The sequence below is a fragment of the Chrysoperla carnea genome, chromosome 1 (genome assembly GCF_905475395.1).
Source record: "Chrysoperla carnea chromosome 1, inChrCarn1.1, whole genome shotgun sequence".
NCBI classification, from domain to species: domain Eukaryota; kingdom Metazoa; phylum Arthropoda; class Insecta; order Neuroptera; family Chrysopidae; genus Chrysoperla; species Chrysoperla carnea.
This window is the reverse complement of record NC_058337.1, coordinates 50776382-50799910: the sequence shown is the minus strand read 5'-3', so window position 1 is coordinate 50799910 and position 23529 is coordinate 50776382. Positions and strand designations below refer to the sequence as shown.

The following is a 23529-nucleotide window of genomic DNA, read 5'->3' as shown; positions in this document are numbered from 1 at the left end:
TCTACTCTTTACTCTCGAGTGTGTAACAGATAATTCGCACGAGTTGAATATGTTCTTTTTGTTTACGAGTACAGTATTAATTCACTCTTTCTACACTATTTTTTGTACAATGACAAATTGTCGTATGGAAAAAAGTGCAGAAACAGAGTACCTATTCTTGCATTAGTGAAGAAAATGTTTATTTAATATATATTTTAATTTTCAAAACCATAATTGAGCCACATAAAACATTGTATGGCATAGAACCACAAAAAATTAATAACTTATACAAATATAGTATAAACATACAACTATAAGTGCATTAATTTCTACCCTACCATTATGTATATACAGGTTGATTTTTATAAAGTTGCACATGCTTATATTTCTAAACTGGAGTGGAAAATTAAAAACCTGAAAACAAGCATCGGCTTATTTTTAGGAGAAATGTAAATACAGTATTTAGTTATTTTAGACAGGAACGACATCATGAATAAAAGGGTCAATTTTACTACGAAGGGTAGATTCTTGTTCGTTCGCAAAAAAAACTCTTGTTGAAACATTCTTTTTTTCTAAACCTCAATTTTCAGTACTTGATTTTACGTTTTTTTAAGGCCAAAAACTGTAAAAATAGAATACAGAAAAAAGTTGAAAAAAAAATTAATATGTTAAGAATTTTCAATGTTTTATTAAAAAAAAATTATTCCCTGTTGGATCATGAAGGCATCTATGTATTAAAAAACTAAATACTGTATTTATATTCCCCTTAAAAATAAACCGGAACTTGATTTTGGATTTTAAGATTCTCCCATTTCATATTCTTGAAAAACAAGGGCGGGAACTTAAAAAAAATCACCCTATATACTATAAATGTGCACCCCGTATTATTTACAACAATAATAACATGTATTATTATACGTATTTGTTTGATGTTTGATATAAACTGCAATTTCTGTAATGTACTTTATATTGTTACTATTATTCTTACTAGTATACTTGGTGACTGTAATGCTCCGGGAGATTTTAATATCTGTCTCTAAGAAACTCTAAGAAAATTTTTGACATTGAAACTTTTAGAAAATTCAAACTTCGAAAATATAAATTAAAAGTATATTATTTACTAATTATTTCATTTGTATCAATGCATGAAAAGCGCAAACCTATACAATACCCATAACAAAATTCTCAGCTTTTCATCAAAATACCACTTTTGTGTAATAGTCTACAGTACAGAGAGAGGGTATAGTTTCGTGAATAACACACTTACGAAACTTCGTTAGTGGCTTCATTTCAGTGTAACCTACAACATTTACATTTACGAAAACTTTGAAATTATGGAGTTTTCAATAAGGAAAAGACGGGAAACATGTCAATTAAACGACCTATTGAAATAATATAAAAAACCATTTGCTTTTTTCTTGAATTCAAGATATATGAATATAATAAGATAGAATAATTGTGGCCCACAAAAATATTGGGCCGTTTGGTGTGACGTACACCCCAACATGTCGGAAAAACGGGGCTAAGTAAATTTATGAACAATCGGCTAATTTTTACACAATTGTTTAATAAAAATAAGTAAAATTAAATGTACATTCTGGTCTACATATTTAATGAGCCGTTTTCTCAGACCAACGCCTTAAACATGTCAGTTTTAATGTTTTATTATGCTAGGGCTCCAATTTCCAAAGTTTTCGTAAATAAAAATGTTGTTACACTGAAATGAAGCCACCCGCGAAGTTTCGTGAATGTGTTAGTCACGAAATCATAGCCTCCTCTGTACTGTAGAGTATAATTTTTTGTAGTGGGCATTGAAGGCTAATGTATGTAGATCCAAATAACATTTCAATTTATTTTACTGTTGTTTGATAACAAACACAATAGGTTTATGTTCATAAATATTTTTATTTTACCTATGAATAATTGATTTTAAAAAATTTTTTCATCGTAAATTTATTATAATAAATTAGATATAGTCCTCCCATTGATGAATTACCAAAGTGGGTAGATAAAATATTTTGTAGTTCGGAAATGAGCCATGGTAAGCGTAATATGTTTGAAACCACGTAGCTTCCATTACAGATTTCCAAAATGTATGCCTAGCGATTATAATCATATTTGACGCAACCTACGAGCTTTCCTAGGAGGACGTTTTCTAGTTTCATAGCTTTTAAAAGATTGTAATTAAACTTAAAGAAACGCTTTTATCCTGAAATCAGCATATTATTAGTGTAGCCAGGAAGTATTACTAGGAGAGAGTGGGATTCTCCACGTTTAGCGTCTACAGTGTTTACTTGTAAAAAGTCTCAAAAATTTTTTGGAAGCTCTAGATTTTTAGAGCTAGTACAACTTCACATAAGCAAGAAATCACTGTGGAGGGGGAGAGATATAAACCCCCAAAATAGAAATAATTTCTAGCAGTCTTTTCACAAATATCACGAAACAGGCAGATAGGTAAATTTGGACTAAATTTAGTCCATTTATAGACACGAAACCCATGCTTTTTTGGGAATAGTTTGGAGTATTATATAGTCGAATTTGGTGGAAAGTGGCACATACGTTCATCTCAACCTATAGCTTGATATTTCGAACTGTATCAATGTCAAAAACCCTGTTCAGAATTATTTCAATATTGAAAGTTTACATTTCCCCTCTTAATAGACTTTCGAGAAAAAACTGTTAGTGTAAAACGGAAGGGATGACAACATTTCTAACTGGTATAATATAATTTCCACGCAACCACCACGCACAGATTATTTCCATGCATCTCCCGGATCATAATGCTGTAAGCAAGTTGTACAACTACATTATTAGAAGAGAACAACTAGTAAGATATTTTTATAATATTATCAAATATTCAGATGACGATCTTTTATAATGGTAACAAAACAATAATACGTTTAGCATGGCGACGATCAAACCGATGATCAGGTCAAGTTGTTTCTATACTATTGTGATTCACCGATAAAAAATTTAGAGTGCAGATTATACAAAGAATATTCAGATGGCATCAAATGCCATCGATTATTTTTATAAATACATTCAATAAACAAAAAAAAACTTTTCCTGGGATTTTTAAATGGTTAACTTATTGATTCATTTGAACATAAAATATCCATTTATCTTTTTTTTTTTTAAAGTCCACAATTTTTGAGTTGAATGTTTAAACAGAGACTAAAAATGTGTGTGTCAAATCTGAAAATAAATGTTAAAACTTTCGAGTTTGACAAAATTCTACGGAAGTTTAAATACTCTTTGACAATCTTAAAGGATAATAACAGATTAACTTCGTTCTAAAGTCTTAAACTTTTTACTATTCAAAAGACATTAACTTCAATAATTGTTTGGTAGAGTCTAAGATCTATTGGCTCAAAGACTGACGTTATTTCAACAAACCCTATCAAATACTCTTTAATATCAGTCATATACGAAAATGGATCTCATTGTCCTGGCCAATGATATCTGTTAGATTACAGATTATCATAAAATATTCAATTGCCAGTCTTATTACCACAACAGCATGCAGTTGAGCCCAAATTTTCGGGTGAGTACGGCTAGATAGCTGATTCTCTAACTAAGGTATGGAAGATATAAAAGAGACTTGACAAAAATTTAGGATTTGTTTAAATAACGAAATTCTACCGATTACTGGCTCTAAGACCAGCATACAATAACGTATTGAGCATAGCAGCTATGTTAGTTGTACATACATACTATTAATTGTACGTATATTAATGCATACATACAGTAACGGGAAAAAGTTAGGTATCCTTCAAATTACTTACAAACTGTTAAAAAGCTTAAACTTAAAGATAAAAACCTGATATTTATTTGAGTTCAGTACTATAACACGGATTGTTTAACGATAGTATCATTCACACAGCCCACGTAAGGGGAGGCAGGGAGTAGCCCTGTATGTACAAGTATGTATTTTCTAAATGAAAAGGAGGGTCAAGTGATAGCTCATTTTAAAGCGTTTTTCAAGACAAATACAACATATTTAAAAAGACTTTTTCTCCACGAATTTGGTTAGTACTCGGTTTTAAAAGTTTTTTTTTTACATTATTAAAAACGCAAAAAATCACATGCGCACACTAAATGAGGCTTAGAATAAATAAATAACATGGAAGAACCCTGTTCACACATACATACACACTAACACACTCACATAACCACTTACACACACACGCATGTGCTTTATTTAGCGGACTTTAATATTTATTATTATTTTTATTTTTACGTTATCTTTTGACTCTTAACCCACTGATGTGTTAGGGTGCCTTTTTATTGTGCTTAATGAATTGCACCAAAAAATACGTAGCAAATCAAAATCATTTGTATTTGTCTTTAAAATCCTTTCAAATGAGCCAACACTCAACCATTAAACAAAAATTTTTCATCTTCTCTTGGCCTTCTTAGCGAACAGCGCAAAGCGATATTGTTGTTAAACACTCTGCATTTTGGTTTTCCTGAAATCATATAAATTTTATCCCATTATCTTGCACCGTTTCAAAATAATTGAATGGTTGCAGGACTTTTTCCCATAACTGTATATTATAACTTCATTAATATGTTGTTTATGTTATATTATAGTATATCTCTGCCTGTTCAATACATTATCATATTTGGTAATTTTATTATACAAACGTTGATTTAACTGTATAAAGTTTAGAATGAAGTTATCTGCAATTAAATTTCAGCAGAATTTTGGTAAGGTTGATAAAGCAAACAGAGCAACACAAAAAATTATTTTTTTTGACAATGTTTTTCGCCTTGAAAACGGTCTAAAGGCTTGAGAATCAATTTTTCCGAAAAATAATAGAGACCTTCTAAAATTAGTTCAAAAATTAAAAAAAAAAAATTTTTGACAATTGATTCTACCAGTTTTAGACAATCTGCATGCAAAACTCTTAATCAGTAGGTTGAGTGGATTATTTGGTCGCCGTACTAATACGTTATATTCTCTAATGTACTTGTTCCGTGAAAAACATACTCCACTTCTAAGCAAAATTGCAACACAAGCCTAGATGGTGTTCGTCTCTAGCAAATATAATAAGATACATTTTTATTCGCCAAATTCAACATTAGACAAAATTAGACAAAATAAAGATAGAATTGAATTTTTTTTTTAATGCATCTTTATCTTTTAATAATAATGCTTCTATTGTTTTATTTTGTCTGATTTCGGATATGTTTATAGCTAAACGTTCTGGTTCAAAAATTATTCATCAACGCTTCTGTAGCAATTTTGTGTTGTTGTTTCTCATCTAAGCAAAATATATGCAGTGTGTTTTAGTATTTTACAAAATATAGCTTACCAGTTTAGTTTTGTTATTAAAATACTGAATAAATTAAATAACAGTATATGAGTTTTATCAATTCTTGTTCTTGTACTTCCACTTGACGGTGACATCACTGAAACAAAATGAAAATTTATAATTATTAATAAGCGTGAATAATTTGCAATATTTAATATACAGGGTGTCTATTTTAACTTGGCATATATGTGAAACTCGAAAAATAAGTTTAGTCGAGAAAAATGCTTCAAACGAAAAATGTTATATTCAAAGGCACACATTTTATGTGGGTATTGAATTCGATCTAAGTTTCCGGGATCAATTAAAAATTCACTCTAGTTCATAACTGGCAAACGTTAGGCGAACACTTCAAATGAAAAGAAAGTTTAAAAAAGTATTTGCATTATAAAGAACATTATAATGCAAATACAAAAAATTATAGCAAAAACCTACCATTTTGCGAATTTCTTCATTCAATTTGAACAAAAATTGCCTTTATAGAAAATAAAACCACTTTTCTTTTATTTATTGAATTTTTTTTTCGAAGAGTGCCTAGATTGTGCAGAAACAATTATACGAAATAATAATTTAGATACGAAAAAAAATTTTGAATAAAACTTTTAAGCCCGTTTTTGCCGAAGCTATACGGTTTTTGGGAAAATGTTTCGAACAAAAATTGTTACTTTTTTAATGAACAACAAGCTTCTAATTTAAAATGTTCATCTATCTATTACCAATTATGGAATAGAGTGAGCTTTCCATTAAGCCGCCTGAATGTCTAGGTCAACTATACACCCAACAATTTGTGCTTTAACGAATAAACTTATTTTTTAGATTCAAGCATATTTCAACTGAGATGAGCACCCTGTATCATAGATACGAGACAAGGGGTCATTCCAGTATTAAGTAAGGAAAATTTCAATGGTTTTTGCCACCTCTCCTGCATATGCAAAAATTAGAAACATGTAACTGTCTTATGTGTGCTTGTCTGTCTGTTGGTGGCATCGTAGCTTCTAAACGGATGAACCGTTTTGATTTTTTGTTTTGTTTGAAAGGTTATTTAATGGAGAGTGTTCTTAACTATGTTTCAAGTGAGATTTCAGGGTTCCATTGGGAGCCTCTTAGTGGTGGTAATGATATGGGGCCGCCCCAGTTTAACTATTATCCGACATTGAATATTGACTAATGAAAAAAAGATTCACAGATATAATATAATTTACAATTACCTCAAGCGATTTCCATAATAAAAATAAGTTATTGAAAAAAAACTTTTAACAAAACAAAGAAAATTGACTTCAAAGGAAAAACTTTTCCAAAACAAATTAATACGCACTAAAAAGTAACAAAAATAACACTAATATAATGTAGTTAAAGTTATTGTTATTTTTGGAGTCGGTGCCAGCCAAGGAAACAACTCCGACAGAACAGTTTGCTACATTAGCTTGGCTGATACCGACTCCAAAAATAACAATAATTTTATCTGCATTATATTATCGTTATTTGTTTACTTTTTAGTGGTTGTTAATTTGTTTTGGTAAAGTTTTTTTTTTGTGATTTATGGTGAATCTGAAGTACCTACACTAACTAATTTGTCACTTAAAGAAGAATCATCGAAATTGGTTGGCGTGATATTGAGTTAGTCGTCCTCTTGCCGTGCACACCTAATGCAAATTTAAGACTTTTATGGTTTTTCCATAGATGCTGTTGTCAGAACTAGACCGAAATGAAATGGGACCACACGGAAAGCACCAGCTTTCAAAGAAATAAAAAAAGCATCAAAATCGGTTCACCCAGTCGAAAGTTCTGAGGTAACACACATAAAACAAAATATAGTCGAATCGATAACCTTCTCCTTTTTTGTTTGAAGTCGGCTACCTAGTTACACATGATCTTAGAACTTCTAAGAAACAATAATGTAGTTATTGAACTTATAAGCAAACCATGACTAAAAAGAAATATTAAGGAAATTAAATATCCTTTTAAATAATAAAAAATTATTATAAATGTTATAATTTTTCTGTGCTCATACTTTTTTACTTTTTCCTACACTACTCTGTAGTGTGTAACACAAATCAATTTAGCTACTGACGATAATTACGTTCCAACTAAAATATCGATATTTATTTTTTAATTAAATTATATTTTTATAATAACATATTTATTTGTTATTAATCCTTGTTTCAGTTTAAGATATTTACGCTGAAAGCCGTTAATAATGTATGTTATATTATTTTGGTATTTTGAGATAATTTATTTTTCATCAACGGAAAAATGGTGTTGATTTTCGAAATCATAAAACAAATAAAAATATAAAACACTTTTGTATATGTTTATTGCATATAGATGGATTTTCTCACAGCTGTGATGTGATAATGTTATGAAATTTGAAACATAAAATGAGAACTGTATATGTAAGTATAATGATACTTTTAAACTTTGAAAACTCTAGACGAAACCGTTGGCAAGAAATAACGGCTTGTATGTGCAGTTTTTAATACTTCAAAATCATCAAAATAACAAAGCACTTCCTAGACAGCTAGACACTAAAAAGGAATGTGCTACGTCTGCCTTTGTGTATACAACTAAACAGAAAAATCGAAAAATACAACTTTTTTATTCTTATATCTTTATCATTATTACTAGTTATTTTTATTCATTCAATAGCATACAGGCGTTTATAATATTATAAGATTTATTCAAACGTTTATGAATACCCAAATTAATACAATAATGAAATGATATAGAAGTGAATAATTTTTTTCTCTGAATTCAATTCTACATCAAATCGATAAATTGATACCATTTTCTTGTTGATTTTATCAAAATATTGTTAGATATTACTATCATCTTTTAAAGATTTTTTAATTTTCTAAATCGATCTTCAAATTGAGATCTGTTTAGTTCTCAGTTTCCAATATAGGTAAAGCAATTATCCCTAACCACCACCATTAAAAATTTAATTAATTAATTTTTTCTTTTAAACTATAAAGTTTTTCAGTAAATATCGATAAACGAAAGAAGATAACGCTAATAAGAGCATCTAATAATAATATCTTCTACTATCAAATTTTCGAAGAAATAATTAAATGTAGCTGAAAAATTAACATATTGGTAGAAGGGGCAACTTAGCCTTTGACAATTTCCATTTATGTATGATAATTCGTATTTACGTAAAAGATAGGCAAATAATTGCAATATATTTTTTTTGATATTATATTTTTTCTTGTATAATTTTCGGATATAATCGGAAAACGAGTTAATTCAGCGGAAAGTTTAGCTTACACTTTACAAACGCCTTTAATATTTAACATATAATTTTTAATTCTTGTGTAGATACTTATAAAGTATTTTTTCAACCGTAAAATATGTGTAACTAGGATGTAGTAGATTGTATATATCTAATAAAATTCATGCAAACTTAGAAATCAAGTTAGTGATATGTAATAAAAGAAAAGGTACATTCCTTATCTTGTTAAATTTACTAACTTTTTCTTAGATTTTACGTAAATACAATTGATCGTAAAAAAAATTTTCAACATTTTTTATCAGATTACTTTTCTTGAAAATTAAAAGTTTTCAAAACTTTCATAAAAATCTGATAATCCCCAAAAAAAAAAGTAACTAGGATACAAATTAACGAGATTTAGTTTAAGATCCAATAAGGGTTTAAGACAGGCATGGGCAAACGGGACTTACAGAAATACCTCGGACTTCTGTACCAATCTCATTAAAATTAGAGAAACGGAGATAACTAGAAGAGTCGTATATCCGTCTCGCTTCCTTCTCTATACGAGCATTACGGCTAGAGTTCATACAATAAAGTGTATGACACACAATAAAGTTATAACAATGGTAACTTCGACTTAAAATAACTCGCCCATGTCTAGTTTAAGACCCAATTACAGAAGCATATGTATAAAAGGCTATGAGACCCCCTCCTTAGGTTCCTTAAGCTATTAATACTTCGGTATATTAATAGTGCAAATTTATATAAAAAGAACGCTGTATAATTCAAAGCTTACCGTGTATTGTTGAAATTATATATTTGGATTTATCCTAATAATAATTACAAAAATAACGGGATAAATTTTTTTTTATAGTGAATATATTTTTTAATAAAAATTTTTTATGACAATCTAAAAATTTTTTTAGGAAGGATGTATGAGTATGACAACATGTTTGATTTAAAGACTCAAAATTTTTTATAGGTATACTTTTACTCATAGAATATGTGGTTAAAAGTTCATCGTAAGTATCCATGGTAGTTGTTAAGAAAAAAAATCATTGAAAATCAATATAAAATACGTTGCTGCGATTGGTATAGGCGCTGAGGGAGTTTATAGGTACCGCCGACAAAGGAGTGTGTTCCGACATATTTTGACCTGCTGAATTCGAATTTTCAACTTGCTCATCGCTGAGAGTAGAGGAAAATTGTTATAAACAAATTAATTCTTTATATGGCAATAGCTTCTAAACTTTTGAAAATTTTCTTAAACAATTATGTACCCTTTTGTTCTACATAAAAAAACCAATATTTCGAAAAACACTCTTTGTTCGTTAGGACCTGTAAATGCATGCGAAATCCACTCAGCGCCTACACTAGATGAAGAAATCTCAAAAAACGCCATACTTTGAAAGATTTTCATAATTTTCGCTTGGAACGAAAAAAAAAGGGAACATATAAGGGAACATATATGTACGAGTAGGGTAGATTCTGGGTTGAAATTATTTTATGAATCTAGGCGAAAAATAAAGATAAAATATTTCGATATATGCCTTTTCAACATTCTGAAAGTTATATATTTAGAAACTTTGTAATTTTGTGTAGCTGGATCGTCCTGTATCTAGAAGACCATGAAATTTTAAGCAAAAGCTTAAATTTAATTATGCGCCAAAAATTCATCGACGAAATTTTAATTTACATTTTTTTTCAGTGATGAAAATAATGAAGTTTTAGTAGTTTATATAAATATACTCAAGAAATAGCTATGAAATGTAATTCTCGTTTCATTTCTAGATTCTAGAGTGTTTTATATCACTATAATATAGAACTTAAAGCACACCTATAACGATATTAGACTGATGATATATATTATAGTGTATTGTGTAGAAATGGATAGGATAATCAACTTAGTTTTATCGTAATATCGTTTGTATTTACGTTTGAGATAAAAGGTAAGAGAAATGTGTAACATGTAATTACTTATAAATTGCATTCCATACAATTTATAGTGTTACATTTGAAATAATTTACGGTACTTATTATATAATCGTAAATATAGTCTAGTAGTCTGTAATCTGGAATGTAACTGAATCGAGAAGAACAAATATTCAAACTTTGTAAAAATAAAATGTACAATTTTGGCCGTAGCTTTGATTCTAAGTATTCTCATATAAGGTCCATGTTACTACAGCGAACTCAAAAATATCATCCAATGCATATATTACCACCTACAAAGCGAGAGGAACACGCTAGGCATTTTTCTGTCAAGAAAAACTTACGAATAATACGAATTCGATAAATTACGAATAACTATAAAAAATTGTTTATCTTTCACAGGAATCGAACACAGGAAATGTGATTGATGAAAGAATAACAGTTCAAACTTTTTTTAACGTAAAGTTTTACATCCAATTTGTTCAGTTCTATATTATTTATAGTGCGGCTGTAAAAAATTTTCTAAACAAATTAAAAACACTGTTACTGTAATTGTCTTCATCATCATCAATTCATGGGAAATTGTAACATGGGAAGTGAAAAAATTGTTAAACACAATATCGGAGATATCTGCTAGCAAAGTTTTTTGGGCACAAAAATACCTCTAAAATATTTGGGTCACTCGGTGGTAACTTATTGGAGTTTACGTGTCAAATACTAATTGTTCCCTTAGCTTTCAGAGTAACATTTCTTAAGAAACATTTTTTAAATAACTGCAGTACTTTTAACAGATATGCAATGAGTTTCATTATACATTACAAGTCTTGTATTATACTCAGAGCCAAGCCTGCCAAATTTTGATCGGAAGCTGGAATTCTGTCATTGGTACATATCAATAGAGAAGTCAGAAACTTCAGACTGAGCGATGCAACACTATTTCGAGTCGGTCGAGCTTGTTCTTAAATTTTATCCTGATTAATATTGTGCAGACAAAAATGATATCAACTTCCTTGCGGTGCTGATCGGCAATATGATCCGAAAAGAATTTCATTACATTCGATCGAGTTGTTTCGAGTTTTTTATTTTTTATAACTTTTGATACTGGGAAGCTATTTGTGTGGACCTCAAGGGCCGCACCAGACTCTATCTTCAGCTTGTTTCAAATAATATGTCCCAAAAAATTAAGCTGACGAGTTTTCTTAAATCTTAAAGTCTTTATCGGTTTACGGCGTACACCACCCCTTTGTAGGACACCACTATTCTGTTGCAGCTTGTAATTTTTCAGCAGCAGTTGACACTGTCCATGTTTCGCATGCATATAATAAAACCAGCTTAACAGTAGCATTTTTAAATACGAATTTTTGTTTTGTTACTTACGATGTATGTTAATATTTATTAAGTATTACTTTCGCCTTCCTAATCAACTATAATTAGATATGACAAAATAAATTATGTAGGTACAAACTAATTTTGTAAGAAAAGATTTCAAACTCATTAAGAAAAAGTATGAAAAAATTAAGATTGTATGTTTTTGAAGAGTTCAAGCATAAAAAAATCTTAGTCCAAAAAGTTCTACTATTATATCATTTATCACCCTCATGTAATTAAAAATATATAAATTCCGTAGTATTTTTAACTTAATTTTTTTTATAATATGTTGTTTTTAAGATATACTTATTAATTTTAATAATAATATCAGAGTAAAATTTTAAATTTTTACTTCATTTTGACAATCATTTGAAGACAACCACAATATGTCAGTAAAACTCATGGCTCAAAACAAAAGTTTCCTGTATTACTATTTTCAAAAAATTCATTCTTCAAGGGGGTTATTTAGAGGGAGACAGTTTATATGAAATTTTGTCATTTTTGAAGTAAGAAATGTAAAACTTGATATATGAGCTCATGGTTTGAGCTCAAAGTTTATTTTACTTTTTTCGTAAAAATTCATTCTTTAAGAAGGTCAAATTGGGGGGGGGTGCAAGTTCATATGAAACTCCATAATTTTGGTGGTGAAAAGGGGATGGTAGTTTGTTTGAAAATTCACCATTTTTGAAACTATTTAACCGATTTTAAAAATTATTTCACCTGTAGAAAGTTACAATATCAGCGAGTATCACAGGCAAAATTTCAATTTCAAAAAATTTAGAGTTCCCCACCACAAAATTGTGAACAAAAGGGAAGGTAACTGAGTAGAAGAAAAGTTATGGCTATAATGCGGTTTTTTTTTTGTTTTTTAAGAAGAAATTTCCCAGCAAAACGGGCGGGGATTTGATAGTCAAGAACATATAACCATCCACTACTGAAGTTACCACTCATTCTTCTTGGAACTTCTATTTGAGTTGATTATGAAGGATTAAAAAAAATGTTTTCTAGCTTACAAACAATTTTTTGGTTTCCATTTACGGACCATAAAATCGGAACCCACTCCTGTAAATTTCTAAGATATCTTAAACGGTGTTCCAAATGTATCTATCATCTTTGATTATGAGAATGATGACATAACTCCTAAAGCAACCATTTGTGGATGTACTAATAGTAGATGTCAGCTTACGATCAAAATTTGTTAGGCTCGGCTCTTGGTTTATATATATGTAGGAAATGCATATCATATTGTTAATTGGTATACAGTGGTAAAAGTTTTATTTATAACATGATATGCTCTTTTTATTCATAGCAGACATTTATGATAATTTGGTTTCTGTTACATTCATTTTAAAAATGTTTTGTTTCCAAGAAATTTAATATTGTAATAATAATTTATAAATTTTTGAAATTCAAATTACAAAGAGATCCAGAAATTTAATATTTCCATTTTTTCCTTTAAATAATAATATTGAAAAACTCATATTCAAATAATAATATTGAAAAACTCTAGTTTCAATGTGCTAGTTTTTTAATTTTTTTTTATGAACTTTAAAATGATGATCGCTGAATTTATAATTTTTGATTGAAATATTTTACTAGCTTAGGAAAAGATTCGTTTTCAGATAAAGTACTATTCACGCAATACAAGAAAGATTCAATCATCGTTCAAGCTCAGAAATTTATCTATGTACTTTAAACTTTAAAAATGTAAACTTTTTGATGTTTCCTTTTAGCAAATTAAAATGGTATAGTTTAAGGGGAAAAATTTTCGAAAAGAGGCATAGATATTTGAGTAAAAGTACCATTTCAAGATATCAAAACCGTTAGCTTTTTTTAAAGGCAAGAAATAACGTGATAAAACAAAATTGCTTCACAAATTCTCCCCATCGCTTCCACCTTTGATGTACATACTCTTTTGATTTATATTAGAAAATAAGTTTAAATATTTAGAAAATCAAGCTGTCAATATAACATTCATAAGCAGGCTTAAATCTTAAAAAGAAGCAATAAAATGACTGAATTACTAAGATTAGGATATTTTTTATTAAACAGTTCATTTATTCATTTGAAATTTATTGTTATACCCTGTATATATGTAATATATATATCAAGGTATACTAGGTTTAGTCGCAAGTTTGTAACGCCTAAAAAAATTGATGCTACGAAAAAAATTTCGGTATAGGTGTGCAAAAAATCACCTAATTATTCCATTTCCGGCTGTCCGTATGTCAGTCTGGGGACACGATAACTCAAAAACGAAAAAAGATAACAAGCTCAAATTTTTATAGCGTGCTCAGAAAGTAAAAAGTGAGACTTAATTCGTAAATGAGCAACATAAGTCAATTGTAAACCGTTAGAGATACAAGAAAAGTTGAAATGTAAAAAAAAAGTTTCTTATAAAAAACTGAACAACTTTTATTTGAAACATTTTTCCTTAAAACGTCACTGTTAATTCATGAGAGCGCAAATTAGGATAAAACTTTAGTGTCCATTTCCTCAAAAACAATAAAAGCTAGAGAATTGAAATTTGACAGGTAGTATCAACTAGTGGCCTTGTTAAACATTCTCAAAAAACAAAAAAAGTCTAAATACTTTCGAAAACCAAACAAATTGCAGCCGAAAAGCCGCCATAAAGGTTTTATTTGTGGTTTATTATTTTTCACGCTTAAATTAGACATTATTTATTTATATTTCAATATTTTATTTCCTGATTTCACTGAATCTTTGAATTAACAATTTAATACATCTTATATTAACAGAATGATGCACATCTGACCTCTGCACTACCAATCTTACTAGGTCATCGCACTTAGATCGTATATTACAGTTTATTGAACTTAATTGACACATATGTTTGATAGAACTAGATGATATATTTAAATATGCAGACGACGAAGTTATCGATAAAAGTACACTGAAAAAAAATTCTTAATACCAACCGATATGAGATTGTCTCAACCTCATCGCGAGATCAAATATCAAATAGAGCGAATGGTGCCTAGAATGTGATACAACTACCGTACGGGGTTGAGTGGTGAATACTGTCTAACAAATTTCAAATATTGTTGTTTTGAAATGGTACATAGTTTTAAACAATCTTTTTTTGAGTGGTTCTACCATTTATAAATATTATAACAAAATACTGATGTGATTGTCAGAACTACATTAGCAGATAAAAAAAATAAAAAAATAAAAGGATCATACCTGCTAATACGTTTATTTAAAAAAAAAAAAAAAAAACTAGATTTCTTCGCGTCGGATTCGAACCAGCAATATATAGATACTATTGGTTTAGTCATAAGCTACAGCTTAACCAACTGTTCCACCGATGTATGTTATATATATAACAAAAATATGGTTTATATTATAAAAATGATCAATAAGTTTATTTCAAACTTTTTGTCGGTTAGTAACAACGATCTTCATATAGTTGGCTCAATCACATATGGACTAGGCATGATACATATGCGATCATAATAATCAAATCGATTCGCTTTATTTACACGATTACATATATCAACCTAGTACAATTTTATTTACCATCAATAAAATGCATGACTTATAAAAGTAATGATTTTGTTTATTTAACATCAGTGATTTTGTATCAATGAATTCATATTTTAAATTCAATTACATTCTATTGTAAATACTTAAGCTGTACTTGTTCCAATAGTTAGGAAATCGTTTGAAATTATTTTTACTTTATTTCAAAATGAAACGACCAACTTTGGGATGAAGTTGTCATTATTTTAATTTTTTTTCAGTGTACAAAATTAGATTTTCTATCAAGATACTCCAGAAAAAAAAAATTCCAGAAAAATAAAAGTAAATAAGAGTAAAAAAAGCGTTCTCCTTGAATAGGCTCCTTGAAGTTTTATTTATTTAGAAATAATTTATGCTTTGTATAAGTATAAAACTGGCGTACATTTTATGGGCTTATTTTCAACAAATCAAATATTTGTCTGGGCGTAGTTTAGGGTTGAGTACCTAACAATATTGAACATGGGCCATATTGAGAAAGCTGCCCTCCATAGACCAAATTAGAGTTTCAACAATGGGCCGATACTCAACAATCCCTCATAAAATTTCAAAGTTTAAAGTGTCGGAATACGGGCAAGCCGTTTTAATGAGTGTCGGGCAAAAGCTGAAAAAGTTGTAGAGTCGATAAGCTATTTATTTAAATAAGAAAAAAGGAACCCTTGCAGCGAAATTAAATATTTGCCATTGTCAGAGCTTAAAAAAGGTATTTCTCTCAAAATCACCCTTGTTGTCAGAATACCAAAGAACGCTTACACAAAAATTTGACTTGTTGCAAATAACTCCAAAAGATGTTCACCACACCTTTACAGCATAATACATGCCAACACAAAGGAATTTTATTTTTACGTTACCATTTTATCACCAATTACTATTTGATCGATTTTTTAATGGTATAGTTTAGTGTAACTCATTCTGGACTTAAAATAATTAGTCTAGATTATGCGATTAATGTAATATAGGGATTGTTATGTAGTGAATCTGCTAAAAATACATTAGTATATTCACCCTTATTATAGGGAAATTTCATCATAGTCACTGCATAACATAATTTCATACAAACATAATAGTTATGTTTTTTTTTCAACTGGTTGGTGACAATTTTGCCTCCAAAATCCCACCTACATCCTAAAACAGAAAAACAACGATCTCACCTTTTTAATCAATTATTATCTGAACTTCGTAGTGAAGACACATATAAAATAATTACCAAAACAGTTTCAATCGAGTAGAATTACTTAAATTGTTTCAATCGAGTAGTATTTTAAATTGTTTCAATCAACTGTATTTCGATTTTGTACTTATGGATAAATATCTAAAACAAATAGATTATCTTTAAACAAATTCGTCGTTTTTATTATTCAAAAATACGAAATTACCTGTGGAAGATACGTCCAACACGTGGGTTTCAATTAGGAGTTTGTCATCCAGGAATTGGAGGATATTAAATTAAAGCTCCAATTATATGATGGTTTTTGGCAAGTGTTAACTTCAACAAATTGAACACTCAACATTTTACAGGTAAACATAACCTACAATTTTATCCAACATAGTCAAAATTTGATTGTAACTATTCCACTAATACGAACACACCTAAAAGTTTCGCCAACATACGAACAGATTGGACATTCATCCAAATCGCGACGTCGAATTATACGAACGATAAATTCCACGTTCATCGCACACATATGTATTTGACATTTGAGTTTCTAAAATCTATTACTAACAACTGTCAACAAGTAAAGTCAGACTCAGATAAATTGAACCATATGTGAATCAAACGGATAGTACCGTACCCAAATTCGAACAACATTTAATCGACGTCGTCTGGACTCATGTCTAACTTGTTCAACCTGCATGAACCCAGGTTTGTCAACATCAAAGCTTGCTAGTGAACCAGCCTCAAAGGACCTCTGGGAAATTGGGTGTCCCATACAAATTTCCACATTTAACACCTTCACACGTGACGGACCCCAAAACTCGAACACCAGTTCACCAATAATTGGGAACCAGGGCAACTACATAGCAGGATGTTAACAAGAAACGTACATGATCTTTATGGCACGCCATTTTACTATTTAATAGGCTAACTTTTATCGAGAAAAAAATTAATTAATTATTTTTTTTCAATCAGAAATTTTATATTTTATATTTTATATTTTGTAAAATAAATCTTAGTAAAAGAGAGATTGATATAAGATAAGATGAGAAAAGAGAGATGAGAATTAAAATTATGATGATAACATAATAAAAATGTATTATTATTATGTATCATCATAATAATAATGTATTATTATTATGATGATACATAATGAAAATACATTTTTATTATGTTATCATCATAATAAAAATGTATTATTATTATGATGATACATAATAATAAATCAGTTAATTTTATTTGAATTAGATTTAAAAAAAATTATTGAATTAAAATTATGTACATAATGGAAATAGAGAATTAAAATTATGTACATAATAAAAATGATTGAATTAAAATTATGTACATAATGGAAATAGAGAATTAAAATTATGTACATAATAAAAATGATTGAATTAAAATTATGTACATAATGGAAATATATGGCACGCCGTTTTACTATTTAATATGAATTAAAATTATGTACATAATAAAAATGATTGAATTAAAATTATGTACATAATAAAAATGATTGAATTAAAATTATGTACATAATGAAAATGATTATTATTATGATGATAACATAATAATAATGTATTATTATTACGATCATTTTTTTTCGGACATTAAATAGTAAAATGGCGTGCCATATGATCTTTGCTTTTTTTAAATGTAATGTATTGTAATGTTACATCAATGTTTAACAATGTATTGAGTATAAAAAAGTTGTTTGCGATATATCTTTCCTATTTTATAACAAAGTACAATTACTGTGTAATAGAAGGTATTCGATGAAAGGTATATGAATTATAAGGATAATAAATAGAAACCAACGTTCAATCAATACATATAATAATTATTTGATAGCTTCTCAACTCCACATCGAGATTTTAACTACTATACCGAAAATAAATAAAAAAAGGCACAAAACTTATATATTACTAGCAGACCCGGCCACATGTTGCTGTGGATAAGGTTCTTGTTATATTACATTGTAGCAAATTATTCAAAGGGAACAGTAATTATGGCTTATATGAAACGTTTGTATTTTTAGCATATTTTTAACACGCCATCTATTGAATACTTACTCAATCCAGTCAACAGATATCGCCATATAATTGTGACTGTCAAAAATTAGACAAATAATTTGCAATAAAATAATATTACGACTATATAAATTGAGATGCTAACACCAAAAATTGAAAAAGTAAAAGCAATTGAATTTCACTGTATTTCGTTTGTTACAAAATACAATTTAGGTTATACCTTAGCCTCAGCAAAACGTTGTGGTTATGTTATTAAATTGTAGCTTATATGAAACGTTTGTAATTATAACATAACGCCATCTATTGAATAAACAAATAATTTGCAATAATATAATATTGCGACTATAAATTGAGATGTAAGCTATCCTACCTTTCAAGTTGGGTCAAATTGCGCACGGTGTGCAAATCAAATTTAAAACAAGTTCAGTAGTTTAGGAGTCTATAGCAGACAGACAGGGTGACAAGTAATTTTTATATATAAAGATTATTATTTAGTTTTTTGTCCGCCAATTCTATACATCTAAAATTCTCATGAACAAAACTGGTCGGCTTTTCCATTCTTTATTGACTCAATGGATTTAAATAATTTTCTTAGTGGTCACTTCTCTGTTGCATTGAATATTTATTAGTAGGATATTTATGCTATCGATTAGATATAATTATTTCATAAACCACCAAAAATAAAATATAGAATCATCGATAAAATAAGACAAAGGTGAACTCTTATCAATTAGATTTTAGTGATTTATTCCTTAATCTAGAATTGTTTATACATCTTGGACATTGAGTAGGTATCTTTAACAAAGGAGACGGCGCGTCAAAAGCCTTTTTAATTTTCGCTGGTGAAATCTAATTTTGTTCCTCATTAAAGCGTATAAGAATTTAGTAGAGCAAGAAAATTGGATGACAAAGAATCAAATATAAATATCTCTTTACTTGAGTTCTTCAGTCATTGAAGATGACCTATAAAGGTGAAATTTGCTCTAATAGACACTAGATTTATATTCTCACTTTGAGTGAGAAAACTCATGAATGTAATTTTTTGTTTCGTTAAATATACAAAATTTTTTGCATGGATAATATTACTTGGTCCTTTTGGGCTCTACCAAGGCTCATTTTAATGATAAAGAAATGAAATTGAAGATGAACCACTCCAATATTCTCTCCAAGAGCTGTTCCATGCTGTGATATTTTCTGATGAGTGATAGAAAAGTTAATTTATTTAGAATTCAAACTTGTACAAATTCCGTATTGAGATTAACCTCAATTTTTTTATTCGAATAAATAAATTAGCTTACTTATTAAACTATTTTCCAAGTTCTTATCTCAAATCTTTAATCGCTCATTTATTTACCTTTTTTACAATAAATTTTGTCCCAAATTAGTGAAAAACAATTGGTAGCACACGTTAGAAACGATCAAATCAGAAATCACTGAGATTAATTATTATATTATGCGGGGGCTCCTGAATAAAATTTATGAGCATTATTTTTCGGATAAATTCTGATAATGTGTGCCCGACCTAAATAATTCCATTATGACAATTATTTTCAATATAACTTGTTGTTCGCTTACTGTTATTTTCACAAAGTATACTATTTATTATTTTGTATTATTTCTGCATGATTGATTGCACACAACACCTTCTCTTTAAGTTCCCTTACATACAAGATTTTCCAATAAAAAAATGACTAGACGCCTTGAACAAACGATATTGATACCATACTTGTACTAAAACTTTTCGAAAAAATATTTTTAAACATTTTTATGTAGAAAACTCGTTGATAAAAACAAAATTTTACGTGGACTCAAAAAATATTTATTAAAAAATTTTACTAAATGGTCAGAATGTTTGGAATATAAAACAAAAAAACATCACCATTGAATTTGGTTACCCCTAAACGAAAATATTGGGCTTCCATTTTCATTTGAAATGAAATTGTTTTTGGTTTGAATATTCCATAAACATGACCGAGACATTGATAATGGAAGGACTGCGACTTTATACCTTTCGCAGCAGTCCTTGAATCAGAATCATGTATAGATACCAAGTTATTACAAAGCAGCCTTTTTGTTCTTTCAAAATTTTGTTTTTTATGTTGTGTGATGATTTTTTTATGGGTAGTGTCATAATAATATGCATTAGCTTTAGTAATCTATTCCATATACCTAATGTTGTCTATTCCAACGAATCTTAAGTGTCAACAAAGGTAGATTTAAGTTATCAAAAAGGCTTATGAAATATTATTATTAAAAGTGTTTAATGATGTAAGCAGGTGTTAGTGCGAAGTTTTTGAGTGTATCTATATATCTATGTAAACCCTCTTTCTCAATTCTTGGTATTTTATCCGATCAAAACTACAAATAGTTAAATCATTCGGTAATCGTCTACTAGATTTCTTTTTAAGAATTTAATGACATTTTTCTCATAGGATAACAGCAAATAATGAATATTTTAGTATTACAGGAATAGCATCTGCGGGTAATAAGAAAAAATAGAAAAACCAGTAGAAGCTCAAACCAGTACATATTTCAAGGTTTGGATATTTTAGTTGATAGATTTCCAAAAAATAAACAACTAATTTGGGTTATTTTTGCGCAACTATGAAGTCATACTTATAAAGATGCATCTATTTCTATAATATTGTATTTCATGTTCAATATTAAAATATCAAGTTCTATTCTTGGGGACATATTCATTATAAAATGTTCACTTGATTACTGACAATAAAGTAACAAGTGACTAGATTTGTCTTTGTCGAGACAAGTGTTTGTTGACCTATGTCTGGTCGATAACACGAGTTGACTAAACGAGGACTTGAAACATATTTTCTTTAATTTATCTACTGTTGACTTATTTCTCTGTAAACGAAAAACTAAAATATTCGTTTTTATTCCCCATATTCACTTTAAATGGTTTAATTTATATAGGATGTTACCTTAAAACACGAAGAAATTTTTAAGACAAATAAATACAATAATAAAAGAATAAAAATTATTGATGACATTTGTTGAGAAACACTTAGTTATCGTTAAAAAGAGCCCGGTTGTCTACCCTAAATGAAAATAAAATAGTATCATTCTTAAGCCAATGATCTAACCACCGTATGCATGCATCCACGTGATCATACAAAGTTCTATCAGAAAGTGAAAAAATTAAATAGTTTCCTCTAACGTATACTTTATACGTAAAATTTAAAATGTAGAGCCTATGAGATCTGCCGGTAGCAAGTTTCCTAACTATTAGGAACAAACTTTTAAAAATTGCATTTTCTACGTTTCTTTCATGAGACGCCTTTTTGGAATTATAATACCTCAGTCTACCCAAAATCAAATACGTAATCACTCGGTTGCCTACTTCACGAATTTAAATAGTTTGTCAAACAAATATTGCATAGTGTCTTCTGGAGCCCATAAGGCTTGAAGTTAAATAGCTCTATAGACCGTGGGATACCGTTTTTTTTAATGCTAAATACATACTTGAAACTTTGTCTCTCTTTCGACGAGTCTACTAAACTTTCCTCTACGATTTGTTTCGTAAAGGCATGATGACGTCATATTTGAGATATACCGTTTTGAAAAAACGCTGCAGGGAATTTGTCGCACACTATGACCCCTTGATAAAATTAATAATTATTAAACAATTCAGCAAAGTGAACCACGTACGTATATAAATTCAAAATTACTAAAGAGCGGCTTGTTCGTGGTGGTACACAAGCTCATCGGTGCAGTATTTTTGTCGAACAAAATATTTTTCTCATTTAATAATTATTAATGTTATCAAGTGGTCATCGTGTCCACAAATTCCCTGCTGCGTTTTTTCAGAACAAAACTCAAATATGACGTCATCATGCTTATTTCAAAATGCAGCCTTTTCGAAGCAAATCGTAGAGGAAAGTTTGGTAGACTCGTCAAAAGGAAGCACGAAGTTTCAAGTAGGTTATGTTAAGTTATATTGATTGTCCACGTAGGACACATTAACGCTACCCTCGGAATACCGCGGACGGAATTGGTTACGCCTCAACCAACTGAGCGACTTTTTCAAGTATGTGTCATTTTAAAAAAAAAAAAACCCGTCCTATCTAATACTGTAGTGGATGTTAAATCAAATATGGATTCTCTAGTAAACAAACATATTTACGAAATCCAATAAATTGACAAAATTGAATTATGATAAAGTAATTAATTATTTTATTCAAATTAATTTGTTTTGTATAATAAAGAGGACGATACATATGTATATTGTTTAATGAACGAATAATAATAATGTGATGGGTGGTGGTAGATGTAATAATAATATTACACAATAAATTAAATATTTTTTGCCTTGAGGTTATATAAAAGAATTTGTATATGATGGTGGTCCCATTGCGCTTCATAGTTTAAAAAGACGACGAAGAAGCAAACACAGAAGAAGAAAAAAAGAAACTAAGATTGATAAAGGCCTGAAAGAAACTTTACTTTACAGTAATATGAATGAGAAGCTTTATGTATATCTCCTCTTTCTCAGTACAAATAAATCAATATTAAAATATTTTCTTGTTACATTTTTAACTTTCTGGTAGAAATTTACTGTTTCAACTCCAAAAATGGAAAACAAGAATTTCTTGAGATGTATGTCTACAATTTTTGGTATATATTAAAAATTTTTTCTGTGTAATATATTTATACCACAAATTCAATTTGGGGGAAAAAACCAATTTTCTCGGAAAATGTTAGTCAAATAGCAATATTTATTATGAGTAAAAAAAGCAACAATAAAATTATTTTTTTCAAAAAATAGAACCAAAAAATAGTTTTAAAATGAATATTCGTGTCAATTATTTCCTTGTTATCAATTACTTAGTTTTGAAATCGACAGTAATAATTAAATTTTTAGCTAAGAATATGGTTAGAGTCGCCTTCTAAACCTAATAGCTCATAAAAAATATATAATCTTCGTCCGTCTTAATGACCAACATATCCTAAAATTTAAAATATTTTCAAAAAAATTACATCCCTTTATTT

The 23529-nt window shown here is 29.0% G+C and overlaps 1 protein-coding gene across 1 annotated transcript in view; it reads right to left on the bottom strand.

Moving 5' to 3' along the window:
- Positions 1 to 4894: 4894 nt before the first annotated feature.
- LOC123305587 overlaps positions 4895 to 23529 on the bottom strand; it is a 159941-nt gene continuing 141306 nt past the window's right edge. Inside the window, exon 7 of the mRNA XM_044887361.1 lies at positions 4895 to 5394. Coding sequence (XP_044743296.1) covers positions 5294 to 5394 — 101 coding nt within the window. The 3' untranslated portion in view covers positions 4895 to 5293. The remainder of the gene's footprint in view (positions 5395 to 23529) is intronic.